General features: G+C 41.1%; 2 protein-coding genes across 4 annotated transcripts in view; one reads left to right on the top strand and one right to left on the bottom strand.

Annotated features, from left to right (window-relative positions):
• Positions 1-593: 593 nt before the first annotated feature.
• LOC123990805 (spermatogenesis-associated serine-rich protein 1) lies at positions 594-5,751 on the bottom strand. Of its 2 annotated transcripts, XR_006830718.1 has the most exons (7): positions 5,429-5,751; positions 5,159-5,244; positions 4,584-4,708; positions 3,616-3,783; positions 2,663-2,768; positions 2,121-2,180; positions 594-1,919 (listed from the first exon to the last, which is right to left on the bottom strand). XR_006830718.1 is itself a non-coding variant. In XM_046291687.1 (6 exons), exons 1-6 carry the CDS (start codon positions 5,524-5,526, stop codon positions 1,802-1,804), a joined length of 675 nt encoding a protein of 224 aa, XP_046147643.1. In that variant the 5' UTR covers positions 5,527-5,751; the 3' UTR covers positions 594-1,801. The 2 variants fall into 2 exon arrangements, 1 of the variants encoding a protein (XP_046147643.1); XM_046291687.1 differs by lacking the exon at positions 5,159-5,244.
• A 2,696-nt stretch (positions 5,752-8,447) lies between these two features.
• The window catches only part of LOC123990806 (protein cornichon homolog 3-like), a 46,400-nt gene continuing 27,625 nt past the window's right edge, over positions 8,448-27,222 (top strand). For both annotated transcript variants that reach the window (XM_046291689.1, XM_046291688.1), the window contains exons 1-3: positions 8,448-8,964; positions 14,070-14,138; positions 20,977-21,024. In XM_046291689.1, coding sequence (XP_046147645.1) covers positions 8,887-8,964; positions 14,070-14,138; positions 20,977-21,024 — 195 coding nt within the window. In that variant the 5' untranslated portion in view covers positions 8,448-8,886. The remainder of the gene's footprint in view (positions 8,965-14,069; positions 14,139-20,976; positions 21,025-27,222) is intronic.

Here is a 27,222-nt window from a genome sequence, read left to right as displayed (position 1 = left end):
AGCATGGCACTTGCAATGCCAGGGTTGTGGCTTTTATTCCCACAGGGGACCAGTATGAAAATGTATGAACTCGCTCTGGATAAGAGGGTCTGATAAATGACTCAAATGTAAATGCGTGCAGGGAGTGAGTGACAGACAGAGAGCAGCAACTAATGGAGCCTAAGCTCGGCCCTTACATTTGGCAGAAGCAAATCGGGCCTGGGGTAGGCTAGGGCCTGAACGGCATGGCTAGGGCTCGGACTTAAAATTAATGCCCGTGCAGGGCTATAATGTGTGGAATTTGCGGTTCGCTTTAAAAATTAAAGTCCCTCGCTGAAAAGGATGCAATGGTTACTAATAGTGGAATCATGACATATTTGGACTAGATAATGCTAAAGGTTGGAATGTTGTTGCCTAATTTTAATTTAAATACAATAATTAATTAATTTGACAACAGAGAGAAACAAACTGTTGAAATCCCATTGTGGATGTATTAGACTGCATAATTGCATTGGGGCATACGTATATGCACTGAACAGCCTTACCTATGGATTGTGAACCCATCGTGTGAACAAATATGTCATAACATTCCAACCTTGTTTGGTATTATCTAGTCCAAATATGGCATGAATCCACTATTTGTATCCGTTTGCATCACTTTCAATGAGGGACTTAGATTTTACAGACAAAAAACAAATTCCACTATTGTGGCTAGTGTCACATACGTAGAGAGAAGTGGGTAACAACGATGTATATAAACTCTGGATTGCTGATGTTATTTATTGGCCATTGAGAGGCTTTGAAGGCACCGGTTGTCCGTATTGGCACTCCCCAGTAGGAGCAGTCCTCCATAGGAATGAATAGAATTCTACAGTATTTCAATTAAATTGTTTTTTTGTAGTGGGACAGTAACATTAGTAATCTCAAAAAAGTACACTTAAAGGAAACATTCAAAAACGTTTTTGTACTGAACATGCCCAGGCTAACCCACTGACCTATACGATTCCTGCTCTACCCTTTGCTTGTCGGTCTGGAAAGCCTCCGCAAATGAAAACGTACCTTAACACAGATGCTGCATTCATCACGTCGGAACCGCCAAACCTCCGAAATAAGTTATTTGCGTGTAGCTTTTTATTTGTTGATTCTGATGCTTTCCAATTGGAAAACTCTGACCGGCCTACCGCCTATCATCTTTCTACAATGTCGTAAAAATTCAGAGTTTCCTTGATCCGACATGTCATGAATGCAGAGATACATGGGACCATTATTAAAAACCTGTACACACCCCCTCCCTAACCTTGAGGCATGCTGAAGTGACTAAACAGCTAATAGTGGCAGCCTTAGTTGTCCCTGTCTATCCTGAACGGGATCAGCAGTGTTGTTTTGCTGAATGAGGGATTGAGCCCACCACTTATCTTCCCCTGGGAATTAAGGAAATCTATGCGATGCACCTCTGCCAGACTATAAGGCAAAACAGAGGTCAGGTTATCAACTGTTGCTGACCTAACTGCTTTTGGAACTCAGCAAAGTCAGGCCACCTGGGAACTGTTTTTCCCTGCTTGGCTTATTGTTGCTTATCTCCCCTCAGCAAATTGCATAACCCAATTGTTCAAAAGTGAATAGTGATGGCAAACGCTCCAAATGATGTCATGACAATTAGTCACACTTTATTACATCATTGATCCCCCCCTCCCACCAAACTTCCTTATCAAACTACAGTAGAATCAAAACCACGTGGCTGTAATCATGCCGAATGATCATAATATACAGTTTGAAATCGTTATCCATTTCTCCTCATTCATCCAAAAAACATTTTGACATGTCAGTTGTCCAGCACAGTTTTGAATATGACTGGTGCAGGCCTCCATTTACTCAGCTTCTTCACTTCCAGTATGTCTGCCTCCCTGTCCTCCATCCTCTTCCTCGCTACATATGGAATACTGCAGAAAGACATCACACACACCAGCCACAAATAAATGGCAAAACATACTATACATCTGGAATGCCTCTTCATCTAAACCTTGCATCAATCATGTACATTTGCATAAATAATATCACTTCTTAAATATAATTCTTCTTCCCCAGGTCTCCAGAAGTGCACAAGTTTAAACTCAACTATCTTAATTGGTTATATGTCTCACCATGTCTTTTTTGGAGGTGGCTGAAGAGGAACGAATGTATCTGCACTGAAGGTCAGTGACCTACAGAGGACAATTCCACTGTGAGTATGAAACCACCATCACACGTCACTGAGCATGCTAATACCCATCTTTTCACAAATGTGAAACTGTGGTTATGTCTCAATTATCTCTCTTTCCTTCCAAATGGTGCATGTCCACTCCCCTTCACTGATTTGAAAGGAAATATGGTGGAAGCTCCCACTGCCCTATGACTCCAGCAATCTACTGCCTTTAGATTGGTTGGAAGTAGTGAACAAGTGTACACTTCAGGTGAAAGGAGAGATTATTGGGATGCTCCCTGTGTGCTAAATTGTTGTACACTTGCTGTTTGTCCCTTGAAACTGGGCAATATAAAGACCAATAGCACCATCTTTCAGCCATCTGTAGAAATTCATGTATGAAAACAAGACAGAGCTACAGTATATCTACAGCACCGTAGCCTACTGTATCCTATTTCAATCAAATATACCATCAACACAACTGAAGGAAAACAAAATCCTTACCCAAAATGTGTTGTTGGCAGTGTTGATCCAAACTTGTGAAAGTCAGGACTGTACTCAGGTGTTAGATAGGGTCTAGAACCAGGTGCAGAATGGCAGGTAAACCTGGCTGGAATGGAGGAACAAGCGGCTACATTATGATACATATATTATAACTTGTTCTCAACTTGCCTACCTGGTTAAATAAAGGTGAAATAAAAATATATTCTCTTGTCTACAGACTACGTAAACATAATCGAGCATCTGACCAAATAATGCAAGATTTTAGGTCTGGGTTAACTGAGATTATAATACATCTAACACTGAGCATAACCTTGTTTAACCCAGAAATAAAATTGTGTGTAATTGTATGTTTACTTAGTCTGTCCAGGAGAAATTACACAGAGCTGTCACGCCCCGGCCATAGAGAGGCTGTTATTCTCTATTTTGGTTAGGCCAGGGTGTGACTAGGATGGGCATTCTATGTTCAGTTTCTATGTTTTGTTTTTCTTTGTTGTTTTGGCCGGGTGTGGTTCTCAATCAGAGGCAGCTGTCTATCGTTGTCTCTGAGAACCATACTTAGGTAGCTTTTTCCCACATGGGTTTTGTGGGTAGTTGATTTCTGTTTCGTGTTTTTCACCTTTCAGGACTGTTTTGTTTATTCCCTTTTGTTATTTTTGTATTTAGTGTTCAGTGTCAATAAACAAACATGAACACGTACCACGCTGTGCTTTGGTCCTCACCTTCTTCAAACAGCCGTTACAAGAGCATAGCCAATCTAGAATGTATTCTTCTATTAGCCTAAGTCATGCATTCCAATGTACCATCAGAAAGCCTAACCATAAACGCAGATAATCCTAAACTACTTATCAACTTTAACACAATAGCCTTCATCGGATAATTTTGTTGAAATAATACTCTGAACATTCTGCAAAACGTATGCGTTTTCACTGCTACTGAATATTTGCAGTACATACCTTGTTTTTTCCTCCCGATGGTGACCTCCAGAGTTCTCTCTGAAGAACACCGTATGGTCCTATACTGGTGACCTCCCTCCAGCAAACAGCGTTTGCCAACATGGAAGGTTCTGGGCTGACCAAAGTTGGGATAAAACGTCCACTCAGTCTGGGACACCATGTTGGCCTCTACAGAAATAAATAAAGAAGAGTAATAGACGTAAATAGAGGTTTGATAAATAGTATGCAAAACATCAGCGTTAGTGACCGAATAAAGAATGACGTCACACAGTTCTATTTATGATGTAGTACTGTACATTCAATAGGGGTTACTGACGAGGTACTGTTTGTCAGATTTGATAAATAGTATGCAAAACATCAGCGTTAGTGATCGAATAAAGAATGACGTCACACAGTTCTATTTATGATGTAGTACTGTACATTCAATAGGGGTTACTGACGAGGTACTGTTTGTCAGATTATTGTCACTTTATACACAGTGTACAAATCATTAAGAACCCCTTTTTGCCCTCAGAACAGCCTCGATTTGTCAGGGCATGGACTCTACAAGGTGTTTGTATTTTGTATTTATTAAGGATCCCCATTAGCTGCTGCCTCTTCCTGGGGTCCAGCAACATTAAGGCAGTTATATACAAAGCACTTACATGTTTTGTCTTGCCCAATCACCCTCTGAAAGGCACACATACACAATCCATGTCTCAATTGTCTCAAGGCTTTAAATCCTTCTTTAACCTGTCTCCTCCCCTTCATTTACACGGATTGAAGTGGATTTAACAAGTGACATCAATAAGGGATCTTATTTCATCTCAATTCACCTGGTCAGTCTATGTCATGGAAAGAGAAAGAGTTATTTTGTACATTGTGAAATCATGGCCTCTTATATATTGGTAAATTAAATGGGGAGGGGGGGGGGTATTGTCAAACAAAAATCAATCATTTGTAGACATGATCTAAGCCCAGTGACTCACGTGGGAAGGACCTGAGCAGTCTGGTCTCTTCAGGGAACTTGATCAAGTTGATGTGAGGGAGTGGAGCATCACTGTAGCGAGGTGCAGGCAGCCACCGCAGACCAGAGCTCCAGTCAAGGTCACACCTGGAGAAGTACAGTACCCAGTCACCAATCCGTGTGCTAGACAGCTACTTGGTGTGCAGGCTTTTATTCCAGCCCAGCACTTACACCCCTGACAGAGCTAATCTGTTAATCATCAACTAACAATCAATAGCTTGATTAGCTGTCAAAAAAAATATATATATATATTGCAGATAAGGAGAGAGGTAGGCTGAGCTACCTTCTAGAAGCACTGCAGGATTACTGGTTGCTGGCTTGCTGCAGCTTCCTCTGCTCTGACATTGTGACATAGCTAATGATGAGACAGACCTGTCAGAATGCCATTGTGGCAAGCCAGTTCCAGAGACATGGGAGTGGTGTGAGTGAACACTTTCTCAGTTAGTATTTTGTGTTCATCTTACATTAACTCTGCCAATGACGTATCTCGGTATGTCAATGAATGAAGTGAAATGATAAAGGAATGCTATTGCCTACAGTCTGGTGTTCTTAGATCCTCTCAACGCGCTGGACTTGGATTTAGCTCGCAAAGGTCACTGTGCCTGTTCTGTATCTTAGCTACCCTACAAACAAACCGTGTAGAAAAAGAGAAAGCACACAAAATAATGTGATTGGTAGGTTGCAAAACTTTAACCTCTAGACTATAGATTGTTGTTTGTAACGTAACCCTTTATCCCTGTACATTGAATCCCTTTTAACAACGTATGTTCATACAGTGTATACAATAGTCTAGAGACGATCACTTACTCTGTTAGGCTGGGCTCTATGTGCTGAATGTGCGGTCTGTAATTTATCTCTCCTCCATGTGAATAGTGTCTGCCGTGGGATCCGAGCTTGGAACACATGCTGAATGGGAACCACCTTTTGCACGAGTTTATTACTTTATATTTCAAGGAAGCGTATCCTGATAGCTATTTTACTTTGACCGTGTTTTGCAGCGGGCATTCGTGTTATCTAGATTAAGTTTAATGCGTCTCGCCCAAAAAGGTTGTTGGAAACAATAGGCCTGTATGATACGTTTGTAGCCTATAGAACGACCCAAGCTGTTGCTAGGAGAGAATGACAAACTTCTCTGAGAGGGGTGGGTCGTTCCACGAATTAGGTGCCTTTTGAGGAGTGTAACTTCGTGAGAGAAGAAACCGTGTTATTTCTCCCAATTGTAACATTCTGTCATAAAGAGCAAATGTTCAACTTAATAAAAACATGTTTCCCCATCTCAAGAGGTCAAATAAAATATCTACTATTACATTTACATTTGAGTCATTTAGCAGATGCTCTTATCCAGAACGACTTACAGGAGCAATTAGGGTTAAGTGCCTTGCTCAAGGGCTCATCGACAGATAACAGGGTCGAACATGAAGGTGCCCACATACATAGGGTTGGTTTGCTTCTAGCAGAACACCGCTAGGCGAAACAAACATCTGTGCTTGCATACTCCCTAAAGACCGTCAATATTGCTGTTGTTTGTCGCTCTTGAGCCACTGTAGCAACAACATTGTCAGAAACACTTCCTCAAAATAGTCAGAATAAACCTAAAATAAATCAATAAATCTGTCATTCATTTCAACGTTTTTGCCAAGGAAGACTTAGTCACAATTTTACATCTAACTGCGATGTTTGGTGCAGCATTTCTCAAGAGAAAACATTTGCATGAAAACTAATCTCTCATTGAATGACAACAAACACTTCGTGTTCCCACTCCTACTACAAGTGTTTTTGACCAGTCACCGACAAAAGGAGCGTAGACTTCGGCTACGAACTTTGACTTGCTTCAAGAAGAAAATGTGTGCTCAAACAGCCGAAAACAAACGTGCCGAATACCAAAACCAACAGAAACATCATAGAACTTCTTCGTAATATATGTGCAGTTTTACAAGCATTCGGTAAGCTTTACAGTGTTGACGAGTTCATCTTAAATAAATTGAAAAATAAGAGTCTGTCTATCTACAGTATGGGTAACGAGTGTTGATGTGTGAAGAGTAGAACCAGCTCACCCACATTACACTATGATTTGACTATTCAATGTTTCTTTTAAAGGAATAGTTTCACTATATTAAAACAATTGAGTTCGCGTAACAGGGATTACCTTAAAATAAGGGAGTAAATTGTTGTTTTGTACCTTAATATGAATCACTAATCACATGAAATGAATAATAATCTTGAGAAATTAGGTCGTTACAATGATGGTGAAAGCTTGGAGAAATGTTGGTGTTAAGTGGGTTAAAATCTTGCTTGAAGTCACAGAGGATACATGAGGAACACACATAATTTTGGCACTTTGGCAAGTCTCTATTTGATAGAGACTTGCCAAATCAGATTGGTTGACTTTTCAGTGCGTCAATCTAATTACATAATTTACAAAACCCCATTTTATTAAACCAGAGATAGCTGTGTGTGTGTGGGGGGGGGGGACAAGGTGGAAGCAAATAGTGCAAATGGCTCAGCTTCAAAATGTTAGTGTTCAATTTACAGTAGTGAAACCCAAGCCTTGCCCGTACCCTAGTTATTGATGAAAAACAGCCCCGACCCGGCCCTAACCCAATGTATAAGGTCAGACCTGTCTGGCTAGGGTCTGGTACCAGAGCTCTAACCCCAGAGATGATGGGAGGGTTACTTGTGCAAAGCATGGAAGGTTCAGGCCTATACCACATTGACAAAGTGTCAGATGCATGACCTGTTATAACAACACATTTTAGTATGAATTTGCTTATAGATCATTTGTGAATGATCATCAGTTTTCTACTTATTATGTCAGTCACTGACAGTCACTCAATTAGCAAATGTCAGCTAAAAACACATGTTGCAAAGTAAGGTAGTCTAGCCAGCCATCCAATAGTACTGTTGACCAAGTGTTGTTTACAAATGTAGACCTTTTCTTGTAGGCTACTATTTAAAAACAGCATCATTTGCTTTTTTGTCATCATTATGGTCAGAAACGAGATATGGTTGTTAGCTGACATGGGTTACAAATGTTAGGTGACATGGGTTAATTGAGTGACTGTCAGTGACTGAAATAACAAGTGTAAAACCGCTGATGCACTACCAAATTTAGAAATTGCACCTTGTGTATTCTAATTTACTAACTCTCAACAGTAAATTGAGTCCCCGACTGAGTTCCTAAGTTTTTTTAAAAACATTTTAAACCGCCAGAGGCGCCTCTGATTATGGTGTCATTATCTGTCACAACAATTTATCAGTGTCATGTTTTTTTGTATTTTCAGACAAGTAGGCTATACTATGTAACCATAGTCACTAGATGGCGCCAACAGATAATTTACTAAGCATTTGCCTGGCTACTACCTAGTCAAGACATCAATTTGACTGTCTCATAATGGTGCCCTGGTGTGCCCTAGTCTAGATACATATGTCAAAGGCTTTGGCAGAGTAAATTGCAATTCGTATTGCTATCCCAATAAATTTCTCGGAGCCAAAATGTAAATAATCTGTGGCATTTTTTTACTTAGCCGTTTTTAAGCCCTATCTATGTAGCCTAAATGTTGGATGCGTCTTATTCTTTGAGATAATCTGTCGACTCTTCACTTGCTTGAAAACAATAGATTACAGTAATTTACATTTGCTAAAACTTCAAAATCCTAAAAAGCATATGCTTTTGAATGGGAAATGGGAAGATAAATTAGATAAACACTACTGCCTGAACACTGGCCCTTTAAATCCACCTGTTGGGGCGCAAGACTGCGCCTTCGGAATCGTGGAGCTATAGGTTAACTGTGGTTTGGAGACACCGTTTATTACGAATGCCAGGAGTGTTGCGGAGCTCCTATTTTAATACCGCCACATTGTAGCCAACCAGATTATCTTTAGTAATTTGCCTGTCCAAAGCATTCTTCCTATCCGGGATGTTTTTGAGCATAATTTGGATCTCTCGATATCCATTTCAAGACATCGCTTGGATTTATATTATTTATATTCTTGTTGTGTAATCTCTGCATTGAAATGTCTGTCGTTTTCATCAAGTCTAGGCCACTGGTCTAATTTCCAATTAAGAAATTGCGCCGCAAAACGTTTCGACTTCAAAGTGAGACCTTGGATGCGCGTTTCGTTGGAGACGTTCTGCAACAATTTGTTGCAAACATTAAAAGCAAAGTGATGGATGGAGTCGTTATCACCTCGGTTTACCATGACACTTTAATCATTTCGTTTTTTTAATGTGATTCATCTGAGTCCTCTTTTCGTGTTATTCAATTATGTTCACTTTCGCTGCCTTTTGCTATATGCTGTCACTGGTCCTCTGTGCTTCCCTGATCTTCTTTGCAATATGGCATGTAAGTGGGCGATTTATTACTTGTTTTAGTTGTTGTTATACGTTTTTTAAGATGTGAAAATACATTTTAATATGATTATGAATGATTTTGGCTATGGACAATATTCCATAATGGTGCGTAATAGCCCAGCGTATTTATACCTGCTCACAACCAATTTGCCTTTTGCGCAAGATAATTAATACATTATTCGATGTATGCAAAGGTGCTGTTTCAATGCCCAACCTTTAACTTGAATTATAATTTTATTAAGATCCCCATTTGCTGATGCCACGCGCTCTAATGGGTAGGAAAATGCAATACATCCCTAAATTGACACGTGCGAACCTGTATCTCAGACGTTTAGCCTAAAACACCACTAATTTCCACTTAATTGACTAAATGGTCATATCAGTTTTATTTTGTTTTTGCAGATTTTTTAGCTATGGTTTCATCAAAGGGTTTTGCAATTCACTTGACTCAGTCATCATGCACCTCTGTAATCGATAAGGAAATCTGTTAGAGACTCTGGACACATTGAGACGAATTCTCCCCCGCACACAGTTTTATCTCTGTGTTATTGTCTTTGTTCAAACCAGCCGGGAGACCCCGCAACACAGAAATGCCAATAAGAACGTATTACAATATTTGGATAATATAATTATTTACTCTGAAAGCCCTTGCGCCCTCCTGCGGAACTTTATATAAAGACAGATTTCGGTCCACACAGTCCTTGGCCCCCATCGACCGGCGTACCTTTGCATAGCAATAGACCTGAGACTGAAGGAGAGCTTCAGGTTTACTTCTGAGCCCAGGCAATTACTGGAGGCATGGCATGTGTCAGGCCCATATGGTGTTCAAAGCAGTGTACAGATCTTATCTAGTCTGCTTGCTACTTAAGAACATACAGCTTATGCCAAGAGCAGAATTATCAACATGGATATTTTCATTCTGTTTATATTACTGTAATATACTGTAATATACACACAGACTCAAATTCACACACTCTGTTATCCAAAACAACTAAAAGCTTATACATTCAATATATCTGGCCCAACTGTGCTCTTGTAAAGCACCATGTTCCAACCAACTGAGACTTATGGGAAACACAATGGTTCTGATGGCAGGGTGGCAATTTCAATTCACAAACACAGGCATAAGCTACAGACAAATCAGAATAGTGTGTTATGCAGGCTACATGGCGTGATCTCACATGCATAGTCAAATACATGGGTTTTAATTACCAGCCCTTTTTCACATTACAGCATGCCTGTCATCCAGACATCATCTGGGTAATTGTAATACATGATCCCATACACTCTGACAGTGAAATGTACCCATACATCCTACAGTAAATATCCATCCCACTGGGCAAAAAAATGGTTAAATCAACAGCAAAGAATCCAAGTCATTTCAACCAAAAATATAAATCTGATGACATTGAATCAACATAGAAAAGCTCAATGGATTTGCAAAAAGTAATCAGTAATCAATGTATTTTCTTCACCCAGCTTTTAACCTAAATCCAATGACTTGGTGACATTTGATATTGATTTCACATTGAATTCACAGTTAGTTGACAACTCAACCAAATGTAAATCAAAACTATGTTGAACTGATGTCTGTGCCCAGTGGGACTTTATTCATTATCTTTCATCTAATTGTCCTGTCGAATATTGCATCCCTCTACTTGACAGGTTTATTACAGTTCTGCCTATTTTTCAGTGGACCTGTCAGGTGTAGCATGACCTACGTATCCTCCTCTTTACTCCCCTGACACGTTTAGAATATCAGGACATGTCTTGTCATTAATCACTGCCTGTTAACAGGCGGTCTCATCTCTCACAGGGCATGTACTGTACTGCACTGAGGCTGACTGATGAGAACCTTATCAGACGTTGACTGATGGATATGATTTGTTGAGCTTCCATGTCCAAGAAATCATCATTTCAGTCTCAGTGATGATGCTTCTCTACATGTCCAGACCGCACAGCACTCCCCATTCTGGGCTTCGGGGGACTCTGAAATGTTCTATCTATAGCAGTGAAATGTATTTTTTACGGTAGTGACAAAGACAAGCTGACGTTCAGTCATCAAGTTCATTGACTAAGCTGAAACCCTCGACTCTATCTAGCTTAACACATGTTCAAGGTTGATCAATAACAAGATAATCTCATTCAATACCCTTAAAAGTCATTCAGTCTGTGGAAGGAAAATCACACCTCGCTGGTTAGCTATCTAGCTTCTGTCCAGATTGAATGATCAGTAATCAATCATGTAATCCCGGTTACACCATCACTCCCTCCTGGGACTGCTTGTAACATTAGGGGGGATTTTAATTAACATACCCAATGAACTGTGTTCTCTTGCACTCCGCTCAGCTCCACACTCGCCGACAGAAAATGGTTGAGTGATTTCCCTCCACGTAGCAAAGCCCCTAATGTATTATGAGTGTCATTATCACCATGTGAATTGCTCCTCTGGATCCAGTGACTTATGGGAAAACCCCTGTGCCCATACGATGTGTAGAGAATGTCCATTGGCTAAGAGGGCATACAGTATGTTAAGTTAACATCATTCACTTTCATTGTGGCCATAAAATTCCCCCTATTGTTGTTTTGGTTTTTCTGACGGTTTTAGTGGATGGTTAGATTACCATAATCATAGGAGGAATCTATGAAGGAGTCATTTGTATACTTGGTTTCTGTCCTGCTGCTTTAATGTGTGCCTCGTGCTGGTTCCTTAGGCAAGTACAGGACATTCACAGGTCTAATGATCCTTCACAGGTCTAATGATCCTCAGAGCATGCTATTATTTGGAAAGGACATCTTGCTTCAAATTTCAATCTATGTGCAGTACAAGAACATTTCTCTTCGTCTTTGAGGCTGTGAGTAGCCTAAGTGGCTCTATAAGAGTCTGCTTGGGTTTAGTTCAGTAGGGCTGCACTTATAAAGGAAGCCCAAATCTGACATTTGTTTCACAAACTAGTCTTGACTAATCAGGTGAGCTCTGAAAAATGTCTGATGTGATTGGTCAAAAGACCAATTAGTGGAAAAAAGATTTGGGGCTGCCTGTGTAAACACAGCCTTTGTGGTTGGTTTTGCACATAGTCCCACACATTCATTAATTCCTCATAGGTTGTTCATCCATCAATGTGACATCAATTACATGAAGTTACATTGTTTCTCACCGTATGTTATATTGCCTTGTATAAATGAAATTGTATTTTCCTGGCAAGAGAAGATAGGAATTTTATTATTCTGAGCCGGGGGGGGGGGGACAAAAATGTTACTTGCCATGCTGGTCTTTGGAGATATAATGTAGGCCTATACAGATGTGAGCATGTTTTAAGGCCAGTCAACCATGACGAAGCAGAAACGTCCAGTCCCAGATATGGAACCAATGCCATTAAAACAAAGTATTGATCGAAAGCTTCAGGAAATGTAATAAAATAAATAAAACACACAGTATAAAGTCCATTCCCTTCATGTAGCTCTGCTGCCTGCAGCCACATAAAAAAGAGCAGCAATCCCCAGATGGGCAGTCTCCACTCACCGAGGAACCATTTCTGAAGCTTCCAAGCGGTTGCACTGGGCGCATCAGACATTTTATTGGTATTCAGTTTAGTGAGTTGATTTGGGGCGTCATCCTGCAATGACTGTGACTGAGCAGACCAGACCTGCCAGTCCATGATTGCCTTTCCAGTCATAGAGAAGTCCTGCACCCAATGATGACAAAATGAACCCATTTCAGGCATTTTAAAATACTCCTGAATAATTATCCATAGCTGGTCAATTATTAAGAATTATCAGAACAACCGTTTTCAGCTGTGCTAACATAATTGCAAAATGTTTTTCTAATGATCAATTAGCCTTTTAAAATGATAAACTTGGATTAGTTAACACAACGTGCTATTGGAACACAGGAGTGACGGTTGCTGATAATGGGCCTCTGTAAGCCTATGTAGATATTCCAATAAAAATCAGCTGTTTCCAGCTACAATAGTTATTTACAACATTAACCATGTCTACACTGTTTTCTGATCAATTTCACATTATTTTAATGGACAATTTTTAAAAATTGTATTAAAAAAACAAGGACATTTCTAAGTGACCCCAAACTTTTGAACGGTAGTGTATGTTTTCACCTGGTGAGCAGGAGGTGTCACTGTGTCAGTTTAGGCAACATTGAAATCAAAGACTTCTATTGAAACCATCCAAAGATGGCATGTCTGCTGTGTGCATACAAGATGTCACCTCATATGGTGAGGATGATAAGCACGAATATATAGCGTGTATTTGCTGAACATTCCATCTCCTCATCACACCCCACTGCCCCAGGTGTTTACAAACAGTCCATCCATGTTGTTTGCCATTGGCCCGTGATGAATTAAGGGAGCATCAACACAGAGAGCCCGCCAGCCAGCCACCAGAATCACACCACAGGGAAATATGGCTGGCTGGCTGGCTGGCTGGCTGGCTGGCTGGCTGGCTGGCTGTGTGTGTGTGTGTGTGTGTGTGTGTGTGTGTGTGTGTGTGTGTGTGTGTGTGTGTGTGTGTGTGTGTGTGTGTGTGTGTGTGTGTGTGTGTGTGTGTGTGTGTGTGTGTGTGTTAATGTGCGTGCGTGTGCGTGTGCGTGTGCGTGTGCGCGTGCGTGTGTAACACAGAACAAATTAATAAACACACACACACACACACACACACACACACACACACACACACACACACACACACACACACACACACACACACACACACACACACACATGACCCTAAGGACTTACATTACATGCAAATACATCCACTCTCTGCCTCTGCTGTGCCACTGAATGGCCACATGGAATAGACATGCAATGTCAGATGTCTCTATAAAAGACGATACCCCCCTATGCAATTACAAGCACTGCTTCTCGTCCTATTCCTAATGCAGCTCTGTCTGTCTGATTGATCCTGTTTGTCATGCAGTGTTGTAATCGCTGTGCTAGCTCCTAGACAGCCTATAGAACCACTGACACAGCTACAGCCACTGACACAGCCACTGTGAGTGATTAACACTGATGCAGGCAGAGAACTAAAACACATTGTTCTTTTTCCTCACTTTGTCACTCTCTCTCTCTCACTCTTTCTCAGATAACAGCCTTTGATGAACTGCAGGCAGACTTTAAGGTCCCCATCGACCAGGGCAATCCACTCCATGCGGTACGTGTGTTTCTCTGCTGTGCTAGTACACGTACATGTTACTCATGTACTACTGTCAAACATGCTCTCTCACTCCAGTAGTGAGTTTATTTTGGCGAACGTGTCTGGAATATGTCTGGAATATGTGAGCGTGTGGAAAGTGTGGTGACTGTAGGATGTGCTCGTGGTGAATTAGTGTATGATGTGTCATGAGTGTGGTATCTGGAATATGCATGTGTAACCAGCGTGTTTAGAGCATGTGAGTGCGTCTGCTGATTGTTTTGGGCAAATATGCGGTGCGTGTGTTAGTGTATGCGTGCGTGTGTGTCTGCATGCCTGATGCTTGCTTACGTGCGTGTCTTTGTGTGTGTGTGTGTATCTGTGTGTGTGTGTGGGGGGGGGGCTTGGAAGAGGTGTGTAATCAGCACCAGGGGCCGCGGCCAGGTGTAGTGCTGCTCCAGAATATCTCCCTCAGTCATCTGCAGCTCTGCATTAATACAACAGGAACCAGATGGCTGCATGCTGTTCAACTCCTCCTCTGGACTGGGACTGAGTGGCTGACAGGCACCTCACATCACAGGTTTAAAGGCCACAACACCCTGGCTGTGTCTGAAATATCATGCAATACTTTTGACCTGGGCCCACGTACCATGTAGTGCAATTTCAGGTGCACGCTGTGTATAAATTATATCCCCTTCATCAGAGAAGAGATGGGACACTGAGGTTGATAAAGGACAGGTTCCGCTCCATGAATCCCCTCTGTGCTTTCTGGGTTATTATTCCCTCTGGCTCCTTAATAGAGGAGAATGACTTGAGCAGTTTAGGTATGATGTCCCTGGGACAACACAGTTTAGAGGTGACTTTGACTGTACTGCCGCAGCACTTGAATGTTGACAGCTGTGTGTCCTTTGGGATAACTAGAGAGAAAAGGTGGATGGAGAGACAGCGTATTCGAGGAACAGGATTGCTGAGCAGTTTCAAATGCAAATGTATGAGTTACTTTTTTCAAAGTCATTGTAGCTTTGAAAATGATCTCAAAGTACAGCGACACTTATTTTTTGTAGCATTTGCTTTGCATGTAATTATGAACAGCACCAGGATAATTAACTTGATGCTAATACTTGTGATCTCAGAGAGAGAGAAAGAAAGAGCCTGAGTGTTCAGTCTTTGCCACTTAAAGAAATTGTGTCGTTTATCACTGTGCAGATTTTTTTTCAAAGCCATTTTAGCTGTCGCACTAGCTGTTCGGTCAAAACAGATTCCCAAATGAAAATTTGTCAGGCTATGCAGAAGTTGCCTCCCACTGAGGCACACGTTGCTAGGCAACCCCTTGGACCTGCCCAGACAGGCTCTGGCTCAAGCCAGTTTAAAAGACTTGCTAGCAAACATTTGTGCTAAGGAACTAAATAAGTACTGCACTCTGACCACAAAAAGTATTTGCTAGATTAGTTCATCGTGTTTTTATTCAAGCAATGAAAGTGAACTTCAAAACGTGGTGTAGTTTTATTGGGATTTGCAGCTGTTGTTGGTAAGAAGTGAAACTGATAGCTTCTGATATGACTTACTCAACCTTTAAATACTTTGACATAAAAATGTATTTAGTCAAATCCATTGCACAACTTCATAGTCTCTCACTCCCCATGGCCTCCATGCTCTTTCCTTCCACTGTGACATGGATATCACCTTCCATTTTTCTCTCCCTCCATCTCTCTTCTTCCACACCATTTCTCCCTCCCTCTCCTACCTCCCTCGACCACCTCATGAGTCCTGATTGGAGATTGATGGCCCTGGGCACCACCCTGCTTCCCTGCCACCCTTGCCACCTCTGCCACCAGCAGTGCCATTCCCATAGGGAGCACAGGGGCATGTGCCCCCTCAGATGTGTTTTTAAAGATAATTGTTTCTCTTTAAAACTACTTGCCATCTAGCAATTTTATGAAGTTGGCTTTAGCTAGCCCAGATACTGTAGATTCCCAATCTCCCAACCTCATAACTAGCCACCAAGAAGCCATTTCAGGCTATGAATCAAGTTAGAGTAGCTATCATAGCTAGCATGCCTGCTGCCAAGGTTGGTAGAATTTTGAAAAGCAAGCAATAACTAAATGTACTGAATAAGACTCCCATTCCTCTCAATCTTTTACCCAGATTTTAGTAGAGATGCAGATAAAAATATATAGTTTATTTAATAAAGAACCACCAGTCAGGAGGATACAGACAGCTCAAGAGGTATGCTTAGATGCATTTTCTTTTACATAGAATTAAGCCTAATGATTATGGCTCTAGATTGCAGGAACAAGCTGTTTCAGGTGTTTGAAAAATGCACAATTCTCCACCACCAGCCATTCTTACATACTTTGTGCCCCCTCAGATTTTTGGGGTGCATGCTACATCAGCCTCACACCCAGGCAGCAGGCTAATTAGTGGCTGACTGTCATCTGCCCTTCCCCCAGGGGGTGTTGTGGGTGTCAGGGCTCACACTAGACCTAGAGCAACCATAGTAGGGATCCACAGACACACAAACACACACACACACACACACACACACACACACACACACACACACACACACACACACACACACACACACACACACACACACACACACACACACACACACACACACACACACACACACACACACACACACACACACACACACACACACACACACACACACACACACACACACACACACACATAGAATCAAACCTCACACACAAACATACACACACAGCTGTGAGTCTCTGGTTCTGGGGCTTCAGGCACATACATAAACACAGGGCCTATTATCACAGGGAGGAGTGCCAACACAGAGAACAGTGGGCTGAAAAAAAGTAGGTTTATTCCTAGAGAGTTTGTGTCCGAGAAGGAGGTGGACGTGTGTGTGTCTGTGTGTGCCCTTGTGTGTAGTGTATAAGTCCTGTGGGGATGTACATTCAGGCCCAGATGTATTTCAGCACTGCCAATGTTGTTTACTTTGAGGAGGCCAGTGCCTATCTCTTCTGATGACACACCAGTGCAGAGCCTGATGAGAATACATTATGCTTTAATACTTTATTCCCCACAGCGCTCAGGGCCCTTCTTGTGATGGGGCCCTGCTTTGTGATGCTGATGGCATCTGTTGCTTCTCCGACTCTGAAATCACGTTCTATCAGCCAGGGATTAGCCTGAAGCAAATAATATCATCTAAGTCTTGCATTAAAAATCAGACTGATAAAACGGTGAATAAATTAATGCAAGGAAGGGGAAGCAGTTACCATAGTTGCATTATCACGCAGAGAGAGGAGTATTACTTATGTTCTGATTTTATTTCCCAAGACTGATCATGGAATTGCGTACTACTCATGTGTAACCTATAGGTTACGTTTGAATTAGATCTCTAGTAAATTAGTACTATAGGTTATATGTCAGTGTGACTCCAAAGGGTGAAGGGTGGATTGGCATAATACTGAGTCCTGTCTAAAAACATTGTTGTTGTTGTTACAAGAAAGGCTTTACAGTAGGCCCATGTAATCGGCCAGATATCAAACCTGGGATGACGGCTCACTGGGTAAACTCTAGGTGTTAGCTCTGGGAGCCGACACAAGTCCTGAGATCTCAGTCAAGGTAAGTCATAATATAAAGCCAGCTTGGAGAACCACCTGCACTATACTGACAGTACATCAGCCTCCACTACTGGATCGTCACATTTCTCCTCTCCTTATGAATATTACTGACGTCAAACGGGAGAGCCAAGGACACGGGTAGTTCCTAATGTTGTAAGATTCTGGCTAGTGTTTACAGAACAACTGGTTCTGAGAGATTAGGATCCGGACTTGCAATTGTAACAGTAAGCAGCTGTAACAAAAATGGATGACTGCAGTGTGGCCGTTATTATGAGTACATGTTCCAAATCAAATCACATGTTATTTGTCACATGCATCGAATTCCACAGGCGTAAACTTTACCATAAAATGCTTACTTACAGGCCCTTTCCCAACAAAACAGTTAAAAATGAAGAAAAATGTGCAATAAAAAGAAGGAAATAGTAACACATTAAAATAACAATAACGAGACTATATACAAGGAGTACAGGAACCGAATCAATGTGCAGGGTTATGAGGTAGTTGAGGTAATTGTGTACATGTAGGTAGGGGTAACTGTCCGAATCAATGTGCAGGGGTATGAGGTAGTCTGAGGTAGTTATGTACATGCAGGTAGGAGTAACTGTGACTAGGCAATCGGGATAGATAATAAACAGAGTATTCAACAGCGTGCGTGAGGAGTGTGAAAGTGTGTCTGTGTGTGTCTGTGTGTGTCTGTGTGTGTCTGTGTGTGCGTGTGTGTGTGTGTGTGTGTGGGGGGGGGATTTGGCGTCTATGCATGTATGTGTGTGATTTGTGTGCGTGTGAGCGTAGGTAGTTTATGTGTGTGTTGGAATGTCAGTGTACAGGGCCTTCAGAAAGTATTCACAGCCCTTGACTTTTCCCACATTTTGTTGTGTTAAAGCCATCATTTAAAATGTATTATATTGAGATATTATATTGACATTGAATGTTCCTACTTACAGTTTTGACTTAAATGGGCTTGGAAATCTATATATAGCAAGACATGAAAATGTCTGTTTAGCAATGATCAGCAACCAACTTGACAGAGCTTGAAGAATTGTTTGTCTATTCATGTTTTTGTATTGTGTCATGTTTTGTGTGGACCTCCAGGAACAGTAGCTGCAGCTTTGGCTGTAGCTAATGGGGATCCTAATAAAATATGAAATGCTCATCTCCAGAAAGTGAACCAGTAATTAGCCCATATTCATTCACTCCTCCGACAAAGCGCTGTGTATACTGTGTACTCTAGACAGTGAAGGTACACACTCCAGAGACGGATTTCTCAATTGTCAAACACTCCTCTTCTTCTCTCAACAGCTCCTTGACCTCTCTAGCTCTCCTCTCTATTCTCACCCTGAGCCTCAGTTGACTTTTGTGTGTCTTATTTACAGTACCCCAGCACACTTGCTTGTCAAGCAAATTCTCGCTGAGTAGCATTTCAAAGCGAGCCCTGTCTAATTGCTTGCTAATGAGAAGTGTTGATACCTCGGCAGTTATCTGGCGTCTCCATGGCTACCACTGGAATATATTAGCATGGCCTCGTTCATACTCCTCGAGATGGGAGAGGAGAGGAGAGGAGAGGAGAGGAGAGGAGAGGAGAGGAGAGGAGAGGAGAGGAGAGGAGAGGAGAGGAGAGGAGAGGAGAGGAGAGGAGAGGAGAGGAGAGGAGAGGAGAGGAGAGGAGAGGAGAGGAGAGGAAAACATGTGTTGAGGCAAATTCAGGTTCGCCCAAATGAGGTGCTGCAGTCCCAAAATAGGGCTAATTTACGGTAACTTCTCATAGATGTTGTGGTTTCATATGCTGAACTACTGCAGTGGGTCGTGAGAGGACATGGGGAGGAGGCAGCAATGCAAAATGTGCTTGGAGAACATCAAAGTATTCTGCAGATTTGACTTCACGTATGCATACGAGACTACCCGCAGCTCAATTTGACGCCTCCTCAACCCCATCCTCTTTCCTACCTCTACTCTTAATATAATAGCACATTTCTCTCCGTGGACGGGGACTTCCTTAAAGTCCAACTTTAAAGTGCATTTAAAACATCTCAATACACTTGGCACTTTTAAAGTAGAAAAACAGTACAGTAAAAGGAGGCAATTGAAGACATTTTCCACCGTCTTAACCCAGAACAATTCCAAGAGGACTGACGTGTAGATTATGTGTCGTATCAGATTTTGAGATGAGAGATAAAAAAAACGGCTGATGCTCAAATGGAGATTAGCCACCAGACTGCACATTTTCCCCACAGAGCCTGTAGAACCGTTGCAATGGTCTTAGTTCCAATGTACGCTAGACTGGCTTTCTACAGTAGTGTTACCTCAGATTACATTATTTAGAGGCGTACAGGCGACTCCGTGATGAATTATACATCCCGTCAGAGGAAGTTCTTCTGTAGTGTTTTTTTTTCTCTCCAAAATACTAATCAAATATGTATGTTTAGTCTTGATTAATGTAGCTTTTGGGAAATAACATTCAACCCCCCCCCCCCCCCTTTTCACCAGCACTCTGCGGAGGAAGATAAGCCTGTTTGGGTGTCATTCATATATCATTTCTCCTCAAGATAACACATCATCCCAAGTATGACAATTTTGCACATCAACCAAGTCAATTTGGTCTGATAGAGACACATGTAGAGACTGGGACTCTCAGGGCGAGGTATCCATCCACAACAGGCATCCCAAAATAGGGAACGTTTCTATGTAATCGCCATATGCCATGCTGCTCACATGCGCCATTCAAGAAATGGTGTCGCCTGGCATTGGTTTTTCTAAATATGGCCCTTGATGTCCTCGCCAGTTTCTGGTTGCACTGTAGTTCTGCAGAGAGAGGAGCGCTGGGCCAAGATGTGGGGGGTAGACAAGTGCTTTAGGCAGTGCTGGGTTGACTCCACAAAGCCCCAGCACCACACACAGACAGACACAGGCAGAGGAAGATGTCTGCTTATAGCTCAGCAGAAGTGGGAAGGTAGGAACCAGCATCATCCATGCCTCACTGTGGGAAAATCCAGCTTCACAGGCCAGCGGCATCACGCTACCCAAAACACTCCTGTATACCTAACACGCTGCTGAAACATTCCTGATTCTCCACAGCTTGTAACAAGTATGCTACAGGCCTTAGTGACTAGACAGTTGGACTTAGTACATTATCTAGTCACTAAGGTCTGTAAAATACCCCTATTTTTGGACTGCTGAACCTCATCAGAACAACTGTTGTGTTTCCATATGTATATTTAATGCAGGTGATGTAACTGTTTCCTGTTTGGCTCCAACAGAGAGAGCGACTCCGGAATATTGAGAGGATTTGCTGCCTGCTGAGAAAGGTAAATAGCCACTGAACACTGTCCTATTTAAAACATTTCCTTTATTACTTCATGTGCATGTGTCATTTAGCCTACATTTTAACACCAGCAAATGATCACAGTCTTCTATATCTAGACTGGTGGCCCGCCAGTTTGTGAGAGTTAAAATAGTAGAATACACAAGGTGCAATTTCTAAATTTGGTTGTGTATCAGCAGTTTTTCTCTTGTTATGTCAGTCACTGACAGTCACTCAATTAGCCCATGTCAGTTAACATTAGTCTAGCTAGCTATTTAAACCTGTAGTTATCATGGCTGAATTACCGACCAGGGGCCCCCCCATTGATTTTGTTAGTCACTCTAACTCAGATATCATATAGAAAACACGTCTCTCCGCCCCATGGCAGAATGTGTAGAATTGAAGGAAATTAGCTGTAAAACTGCAACATTTTCTCTCCGCCACATGGCAAAATTAGTAGAATGAATTCCATTTGTTATACATTGCAACATTATTTCTCTGTCCATGCCAAAATGTGTAAAATTACCGCAAATAAGCTTCAAAACTGCAATATTTGATCTATGCCCCATAACAAAAGAGGGGGGCCACTAAAATGTTTTGCTAGCCAGGTATATTTAATATTAGTATTTTATTAGGATCCACTGCCAGGAGCAGCAGCTACTCTTAATGGGGTGAAAACAGGAAACAAAATACAACAAATAGAATACATAATATACATATACAATATATAATACAATGCAAAATACAATACATAATACAATATATAATACAATGCATAATACAATACATAATACAATACATAATACAATACATAATACAATACATAATACAATACATAATACAATACATAATACAATGCATAATACAATACATAATACAATACATAATACAATACATAATACAATACATAATACAATACATAATACAATACATAATACAATACATAATACAATACATAATACAATACATAATACAATGCATAATACAATACATAATACAATACATAATACAATACATAATACAATACAATACATAATACAATACATAATACAATACATAATACAATACATAATACAATGCATAATACAATACATAATACAATATAATACAATAACATACAATACATAATACAATACATAATACAATATATACAATACATAATACAATACATAATACAATACATAATACAATACATAATACAATACATAATACAATACATAATACAATACATAATACAATGCATAATACAATACATAATACAATATATAATACAATGCATAATACAATACATAATACAATATATAATACAATGCATAATACAATACATAATACAATGCAAAATACAATACATAATACAATGCAAAATACAATACATAATACAATGCAAAATACAATACATAATACAATGCAAAATACAATACATAATACAATACATAATACAATACATAATATATGAAAATGTCTGTGTCTCTTCACAGTCTCGGTCATGCCGTAAGGTGTTCTTTTATCCTAAAATATATATATGTATGGTTTTATTGCTAGCTTGAGTTAGCTGGGGTGGCACGGAGTTCCACGTAGTCATGGCTCTATTTACTACTGTGAATTTCCCAGCCTCTGTTCTGGAACTGGGGACTGCGAAGAGACCCCTGGTTGCATGTCTTGTGTTGTACCGATGAGTGTCCGAACTGTTGGCCAACTGCTTGAACAGACAGTTCGGTACATTCAACACCTCACACAAAGACCAATAGTGATGCAGTCAATCTCACCTCAACCTCAACCTTGAGCCAGGAGAGATTGACATGAATGCCATTGACATTTGCCCTCCATGTAAATCTAGTTGCAATATGTGCTGCCCTGTTTTGGACCAACTACAACTATGCCTATGTCCTTATTTTTACATGACCACACAACTGGGTAGTAGTCCAGGTGCGACAAAACTAGGGCCTCTAGGACCTGTCTCGTTGATTGCGATGTCAAGAAAGCAGCACAGCGCCTTATCTTGGACTGACCTCTTCCCCATGTTAGCAACCTTTAAGTTGACATATTTTGACCATCACAGCTTGCTATCTAGGGTTACACCTAGCAGTTCAGTCTCCTCAACTTGCTTAAACGCCACATTATTCAATAATATATCAGAGGTTTAGGGTTGAGCGAGTGATATGTCCCAAAAACGATGCTTTTAGTTTTTGCAATATTTAGCAGCAGCCTATTGCTAGTTACCCATTCTAAAAGTGACTGTAGCTCTATGTTAAGGGTGCCAGTTGTTCATTTTACTGTCATAGCCGACGTGTGAACTGTTGACTCGTCAGACACACAGGCTTTATTCAAGGTCAGTGGAAGGTCATTGGTAAAAACAGAAAACAATAATGACGGCCCTGATGTCCTCATACTTTTGGATGAGGTCATTTCGTCAAACTTGTGAGGCTCTCCATTCTCATTAGTTTCTCATTCAACATCATTTGCTGCTGCTTCACTCAGTCTCAATCCCACTTGAAAAGGCTCCCTTCCTAGCTGTTTTACATTCCCTAAAACCAAATATTGGCCAAACATTCCCAGATTTTCATTAAACGGCCATACGTGGTCTCTCGTTTCTGCATCACCAAATTTTGCGGTAGGCAACCATTAGTTTGCTAGTTGCGCCGAGTGCTGTGTAGTGCTGCACTTCTCACAATGGTGCTCATTCAGTAAAGTTAGATCAAAGCTGAACCAATGTCTTGGAAGATCACATAATGATTCATTAGTATTCCACATAACATAACCAAGTATAATAGCATAGTATAATGTTGCTGTTACATCAAAAACACCATCTCATTTCACGAGATTTTAGGATGGTTAGCTGAATAGTCCCAAACAAATCTCACACCACCAAAACTCAAACAGTGCACCACTAGGTTGAATGTGCTCCGACTGAAACAAAACACAGGAGGGCTCTGTAGTTTTCTGCTCTAGTTGGCTCACAAACACTTAAAGAAGATAGAAATGCACATTCCCATGAAACTGATTGAGATCAAATGATTGGCAGGCAGACGCAGTTTGGACATTTTCACTGGTAAAACGTTCAGAATTTACAGTGATGATGCCATGGCCTATTTTCAAATGGTGTTTGAGGGTATTCAAAATATATTTTTTATTTTCAGACAATATGTGTTGGCATGGGCAGATGTTGCAATTGGAAGATGCATTTTATGCATATTCTATCATGATATTCAATAGTGTACATGTGTCAGTAAAAATTTTTTTAATGATGACGTCATTTACATTTTGATTGCTCTCCGGCACTTAAAAAATGAGCGAGAGCCAATCATCAGTCATTTGTGCCCGTGCTGAGCGTGTTGCGTGTTCTTCCCTATAAGTATGTTGAAAGTCCATTGCCAATTTATTTTCTGTAAAATAACATTATATTTGGTCAAACACAGTTTTTTCCGAAAGTTTGCTAAGCGCAGTTAACAGGCTGATTGGTCGCCTGTTTATACCATTAAAGGGTGCTTTGCTATTCTTGGGCAGCGGAATGACCTTTGTCCCCCTCCTGGCCTGAGGGCACACACCATCTTCTAGGATTATATTGAAGCTGTGGCAAACAGGAGTCACAATGTATTCTGCTTCCAACCTCAGCAATTTACCACCCAGACTGTCGGTACCAATCCTCTTTCTCACCATTTTTGCGGAACTCAAAACTACAGCGTTTGTCTTTCATTATTTGGTTCCATATGCATGAATATGAAGGCTCAGCATTTGTTGTTTGCATGTAATGGTTAAGTTTGCTAGTCTTATCAACAAAAAAGTTATTAAAGTGGTTGGCAATATCAAAGGGTTTTGATAAGAACAAGCCATCTGCCTCAATGAAAGAGGGAGCTGAGTTTGCTTTTTTGCCTAGAATTTCTTTTAAGGTACTCCAGAGCTTTTTTACTATCATTCATTATATAATTTATCTTTGTTCCATAGTATAGTTTCTTCTTCTTTTTGTTTAGTTTAGTTACGTGATTTTGTTGGCATATCTGCTGTGTTGTCAGACTTATTTGCAATTCCCTTTGCCTCATCCTTCTCAGCCATACAGTTTTTCAATTCATCAACTATCCATGGGGATTTGGCAGTTCTTACAGTCAGTTTGTTGATGGGGCGCATGCCTATCAGTAACCGGAAGAAGCCATTTCATAAATGCTGCAAGTGCTGCTGTTCCTCATTACATACATCAGACCAACAAATATTTTTCACATATTTAACATCGGAATCATTGCAAAACCTCTTGTATGTTGTATATTCGTTTATACACAATGTAGTTTTTTCTAGATATGGCTATTATATTGTGATCACTACATCCGATGTAGTGCGGGGGAAGGGGGGGGTTCTGACTGCATATGTGGGTATAGATGTGTGTACGCAGACCCACGAGCCACTGCATCCCCTCATGATATTTATATGTTATATATATATATATATATATATATATATATATATATATATATATATATATATATATATATATATATATATCCCAGCCATTTTCCCCGCAGGAGGTCTTTTGCCTTCTGGTAGGCCGTCATTGTAAATAAGAATTTGTTCTTAACTGACTTGCCTAGTTAAGTTGAGGTTAAATAAATGATTTTTTTTGTGGCCCCCACCCCCATCAAAGTTGCCCATCCCTGATCAAGACTTTGCACAGGGGTGAGTATAGTACTTCAGTCACTGTATCTCAACACATTAAAGGGATAGTGCGAGATGTATTGATTTACCAAGGGTCAGATGAACTCATGGATACCATTTTCATGTCTCTGCATTCAGTATGAAGGAAGTTTGAGGTAGTTTTGAATACTAGCTGTTCCAGTCGACTTCCAGTCATTGCACTTCCAGTCATGCTAACGCTAGTTAGCATTGGCTCGCAAAACTACCTCTAACTTCCTTCATACTGGGGCTGCTGGAATGGAGGCCGTTTTTGTTCTTTATCTCTGTTGTCAACACTGCCTTCGGCTCATCTGTCACTCCTGGAGACTGTTGCAGTACTGACCCAGTGAGAGTGTTGAGCTGCACCATCAACACCACATCAGAAGTTCATTTCCTACCCTGCCTGGAGTCATAAAGCTTATTCATTAGATTTCATCGTTCCTAGAGGATCTTCAGCACTACATGGACTATGTGTATGTTACTGTAGACATGTTTATTGTTTGTTCCTTGTCTGTTACAAGTGCATTCTCTCAGTATTTGCGGATATGAGTCACCCCACACAATATTACATAGAAAATGATCTTGGATAGATTGTGGGGTTTGTCTTATGGCAGCAGGTGCTGTACTTTGCAAGCCAGTCACAGAGGAGCACTAGCTGGTGGTTTTATTTCTCCCGCCCCGTTCGGTTTGTGACTGTAAAACAGCGGTGTTGTCACAGCAACAGAACCAACCATAGAGTGCTGCTCATCTATCTTTCTTTCTTTTTTTGTCTCATTCTCCCACCCCATTCCCCACACACCTCTGTGAGTACCGAAGCAGAAGCACAGAGGTGGTTAGGCCAGCGTGTTCATTTGCAAGGAGGCTGCAACCCTGCTCGATTCCTGCTCCTGAAATACATAGGAGTTCCATTTTCTCCCTCCCCTATCATTTGAAGGGAGATGAAATGTCGGTACAGTAGATGAGAGGAAGATAGAGAGGGGGAAAGATAGGAAGAGATGGAGAGCGATAGAGAGGGGGAAAGATAGGAAGAGATGGAGAGCGATAGAGAGGGGGAAGATAGGAAGAGATGGAGAGCGATAGAGAGGGGGAAAGATAGGAAGAGATGGAGAGCGATAGAGAGGGGGAAAGCTAGGAAGAGATGGAGAGCGATAGAGAGGGGGAAGATAGGAAGAGATGGAGAGCGATAGAGAGGTGGAAAGATAGGAAGAGATGGAGAGCGATAGAGAGGGGGAAAGCTAGGAAGAGATGGAGAGCGATAGAGAGGGGGAAAGATAGGAAGAGATGGAGAGCGATAGAGAGGGGGAAAGATAGGAAGAGATGGAGAGCGATAGAGAGGGGGAAAGATAGGAAGAGATGGAGAGCGATAGAGAGGGGGAAAGATAGGATGAGATGGAGAGCGATAGAGATGAGGGAGGGCTGCTGCTGTGCTCTGGTGATTCCAAGCCAATCAGAGCATTTCTGTCTGCTGTTGAGTCATGGAGGATTCCACTCCCCCCCATGGTGCCTGGCTGGACCCACGCCATGCCACCATGTCTGGATTTAC

The sequence above is a fragment of the Oncorhynchus gorbuscha genome, linkage group LG12 (genome assembly GCF_021184085.1).
Source record: "Oncorhynchus gorbuscha isolate QuinsamMale2020 ecotype Even-year linkage group LG12, OgorEven_v1.0, whole genome shotgun sequence".
NCBI lineage: Eukaryota > Metazoa > Chordata > Actinopteri > Salmoniformes > Salmonidae > Oncorhynchus > Oncorhynchus gorbuscha.
The sequence above is the reverse complement of the archived record's forward strand: the minus strand, read 5'-3'. Positions and strand labels throughout refer to the sequence as shown.

Bases quoted from the DNA above. Each gene is read 5' to 3' on its own strand.
- LOC123990805 (XM_046291687.1), bottom strand. From the start codon at position 5,526: ATGTGTTCCAAGCTCGGATCCCACGGCAGACACTATTCACATGGAGGA. The intron at 4,709-5,428 runs GTAAGTGATCGT...GTACTTCTCCAG, and splicing joins ATAGAGCCCAGCCTAACAGA to GTGTGACCTTGACTGGAGCT. The intron at 3,784-4,583 runs GTGAGTCACTGG...TTATTTCTGTAG, and splicing joins ACTGCTCAGGTCCTTCCCAC to AGGCCAACATGGTGTCCCAG.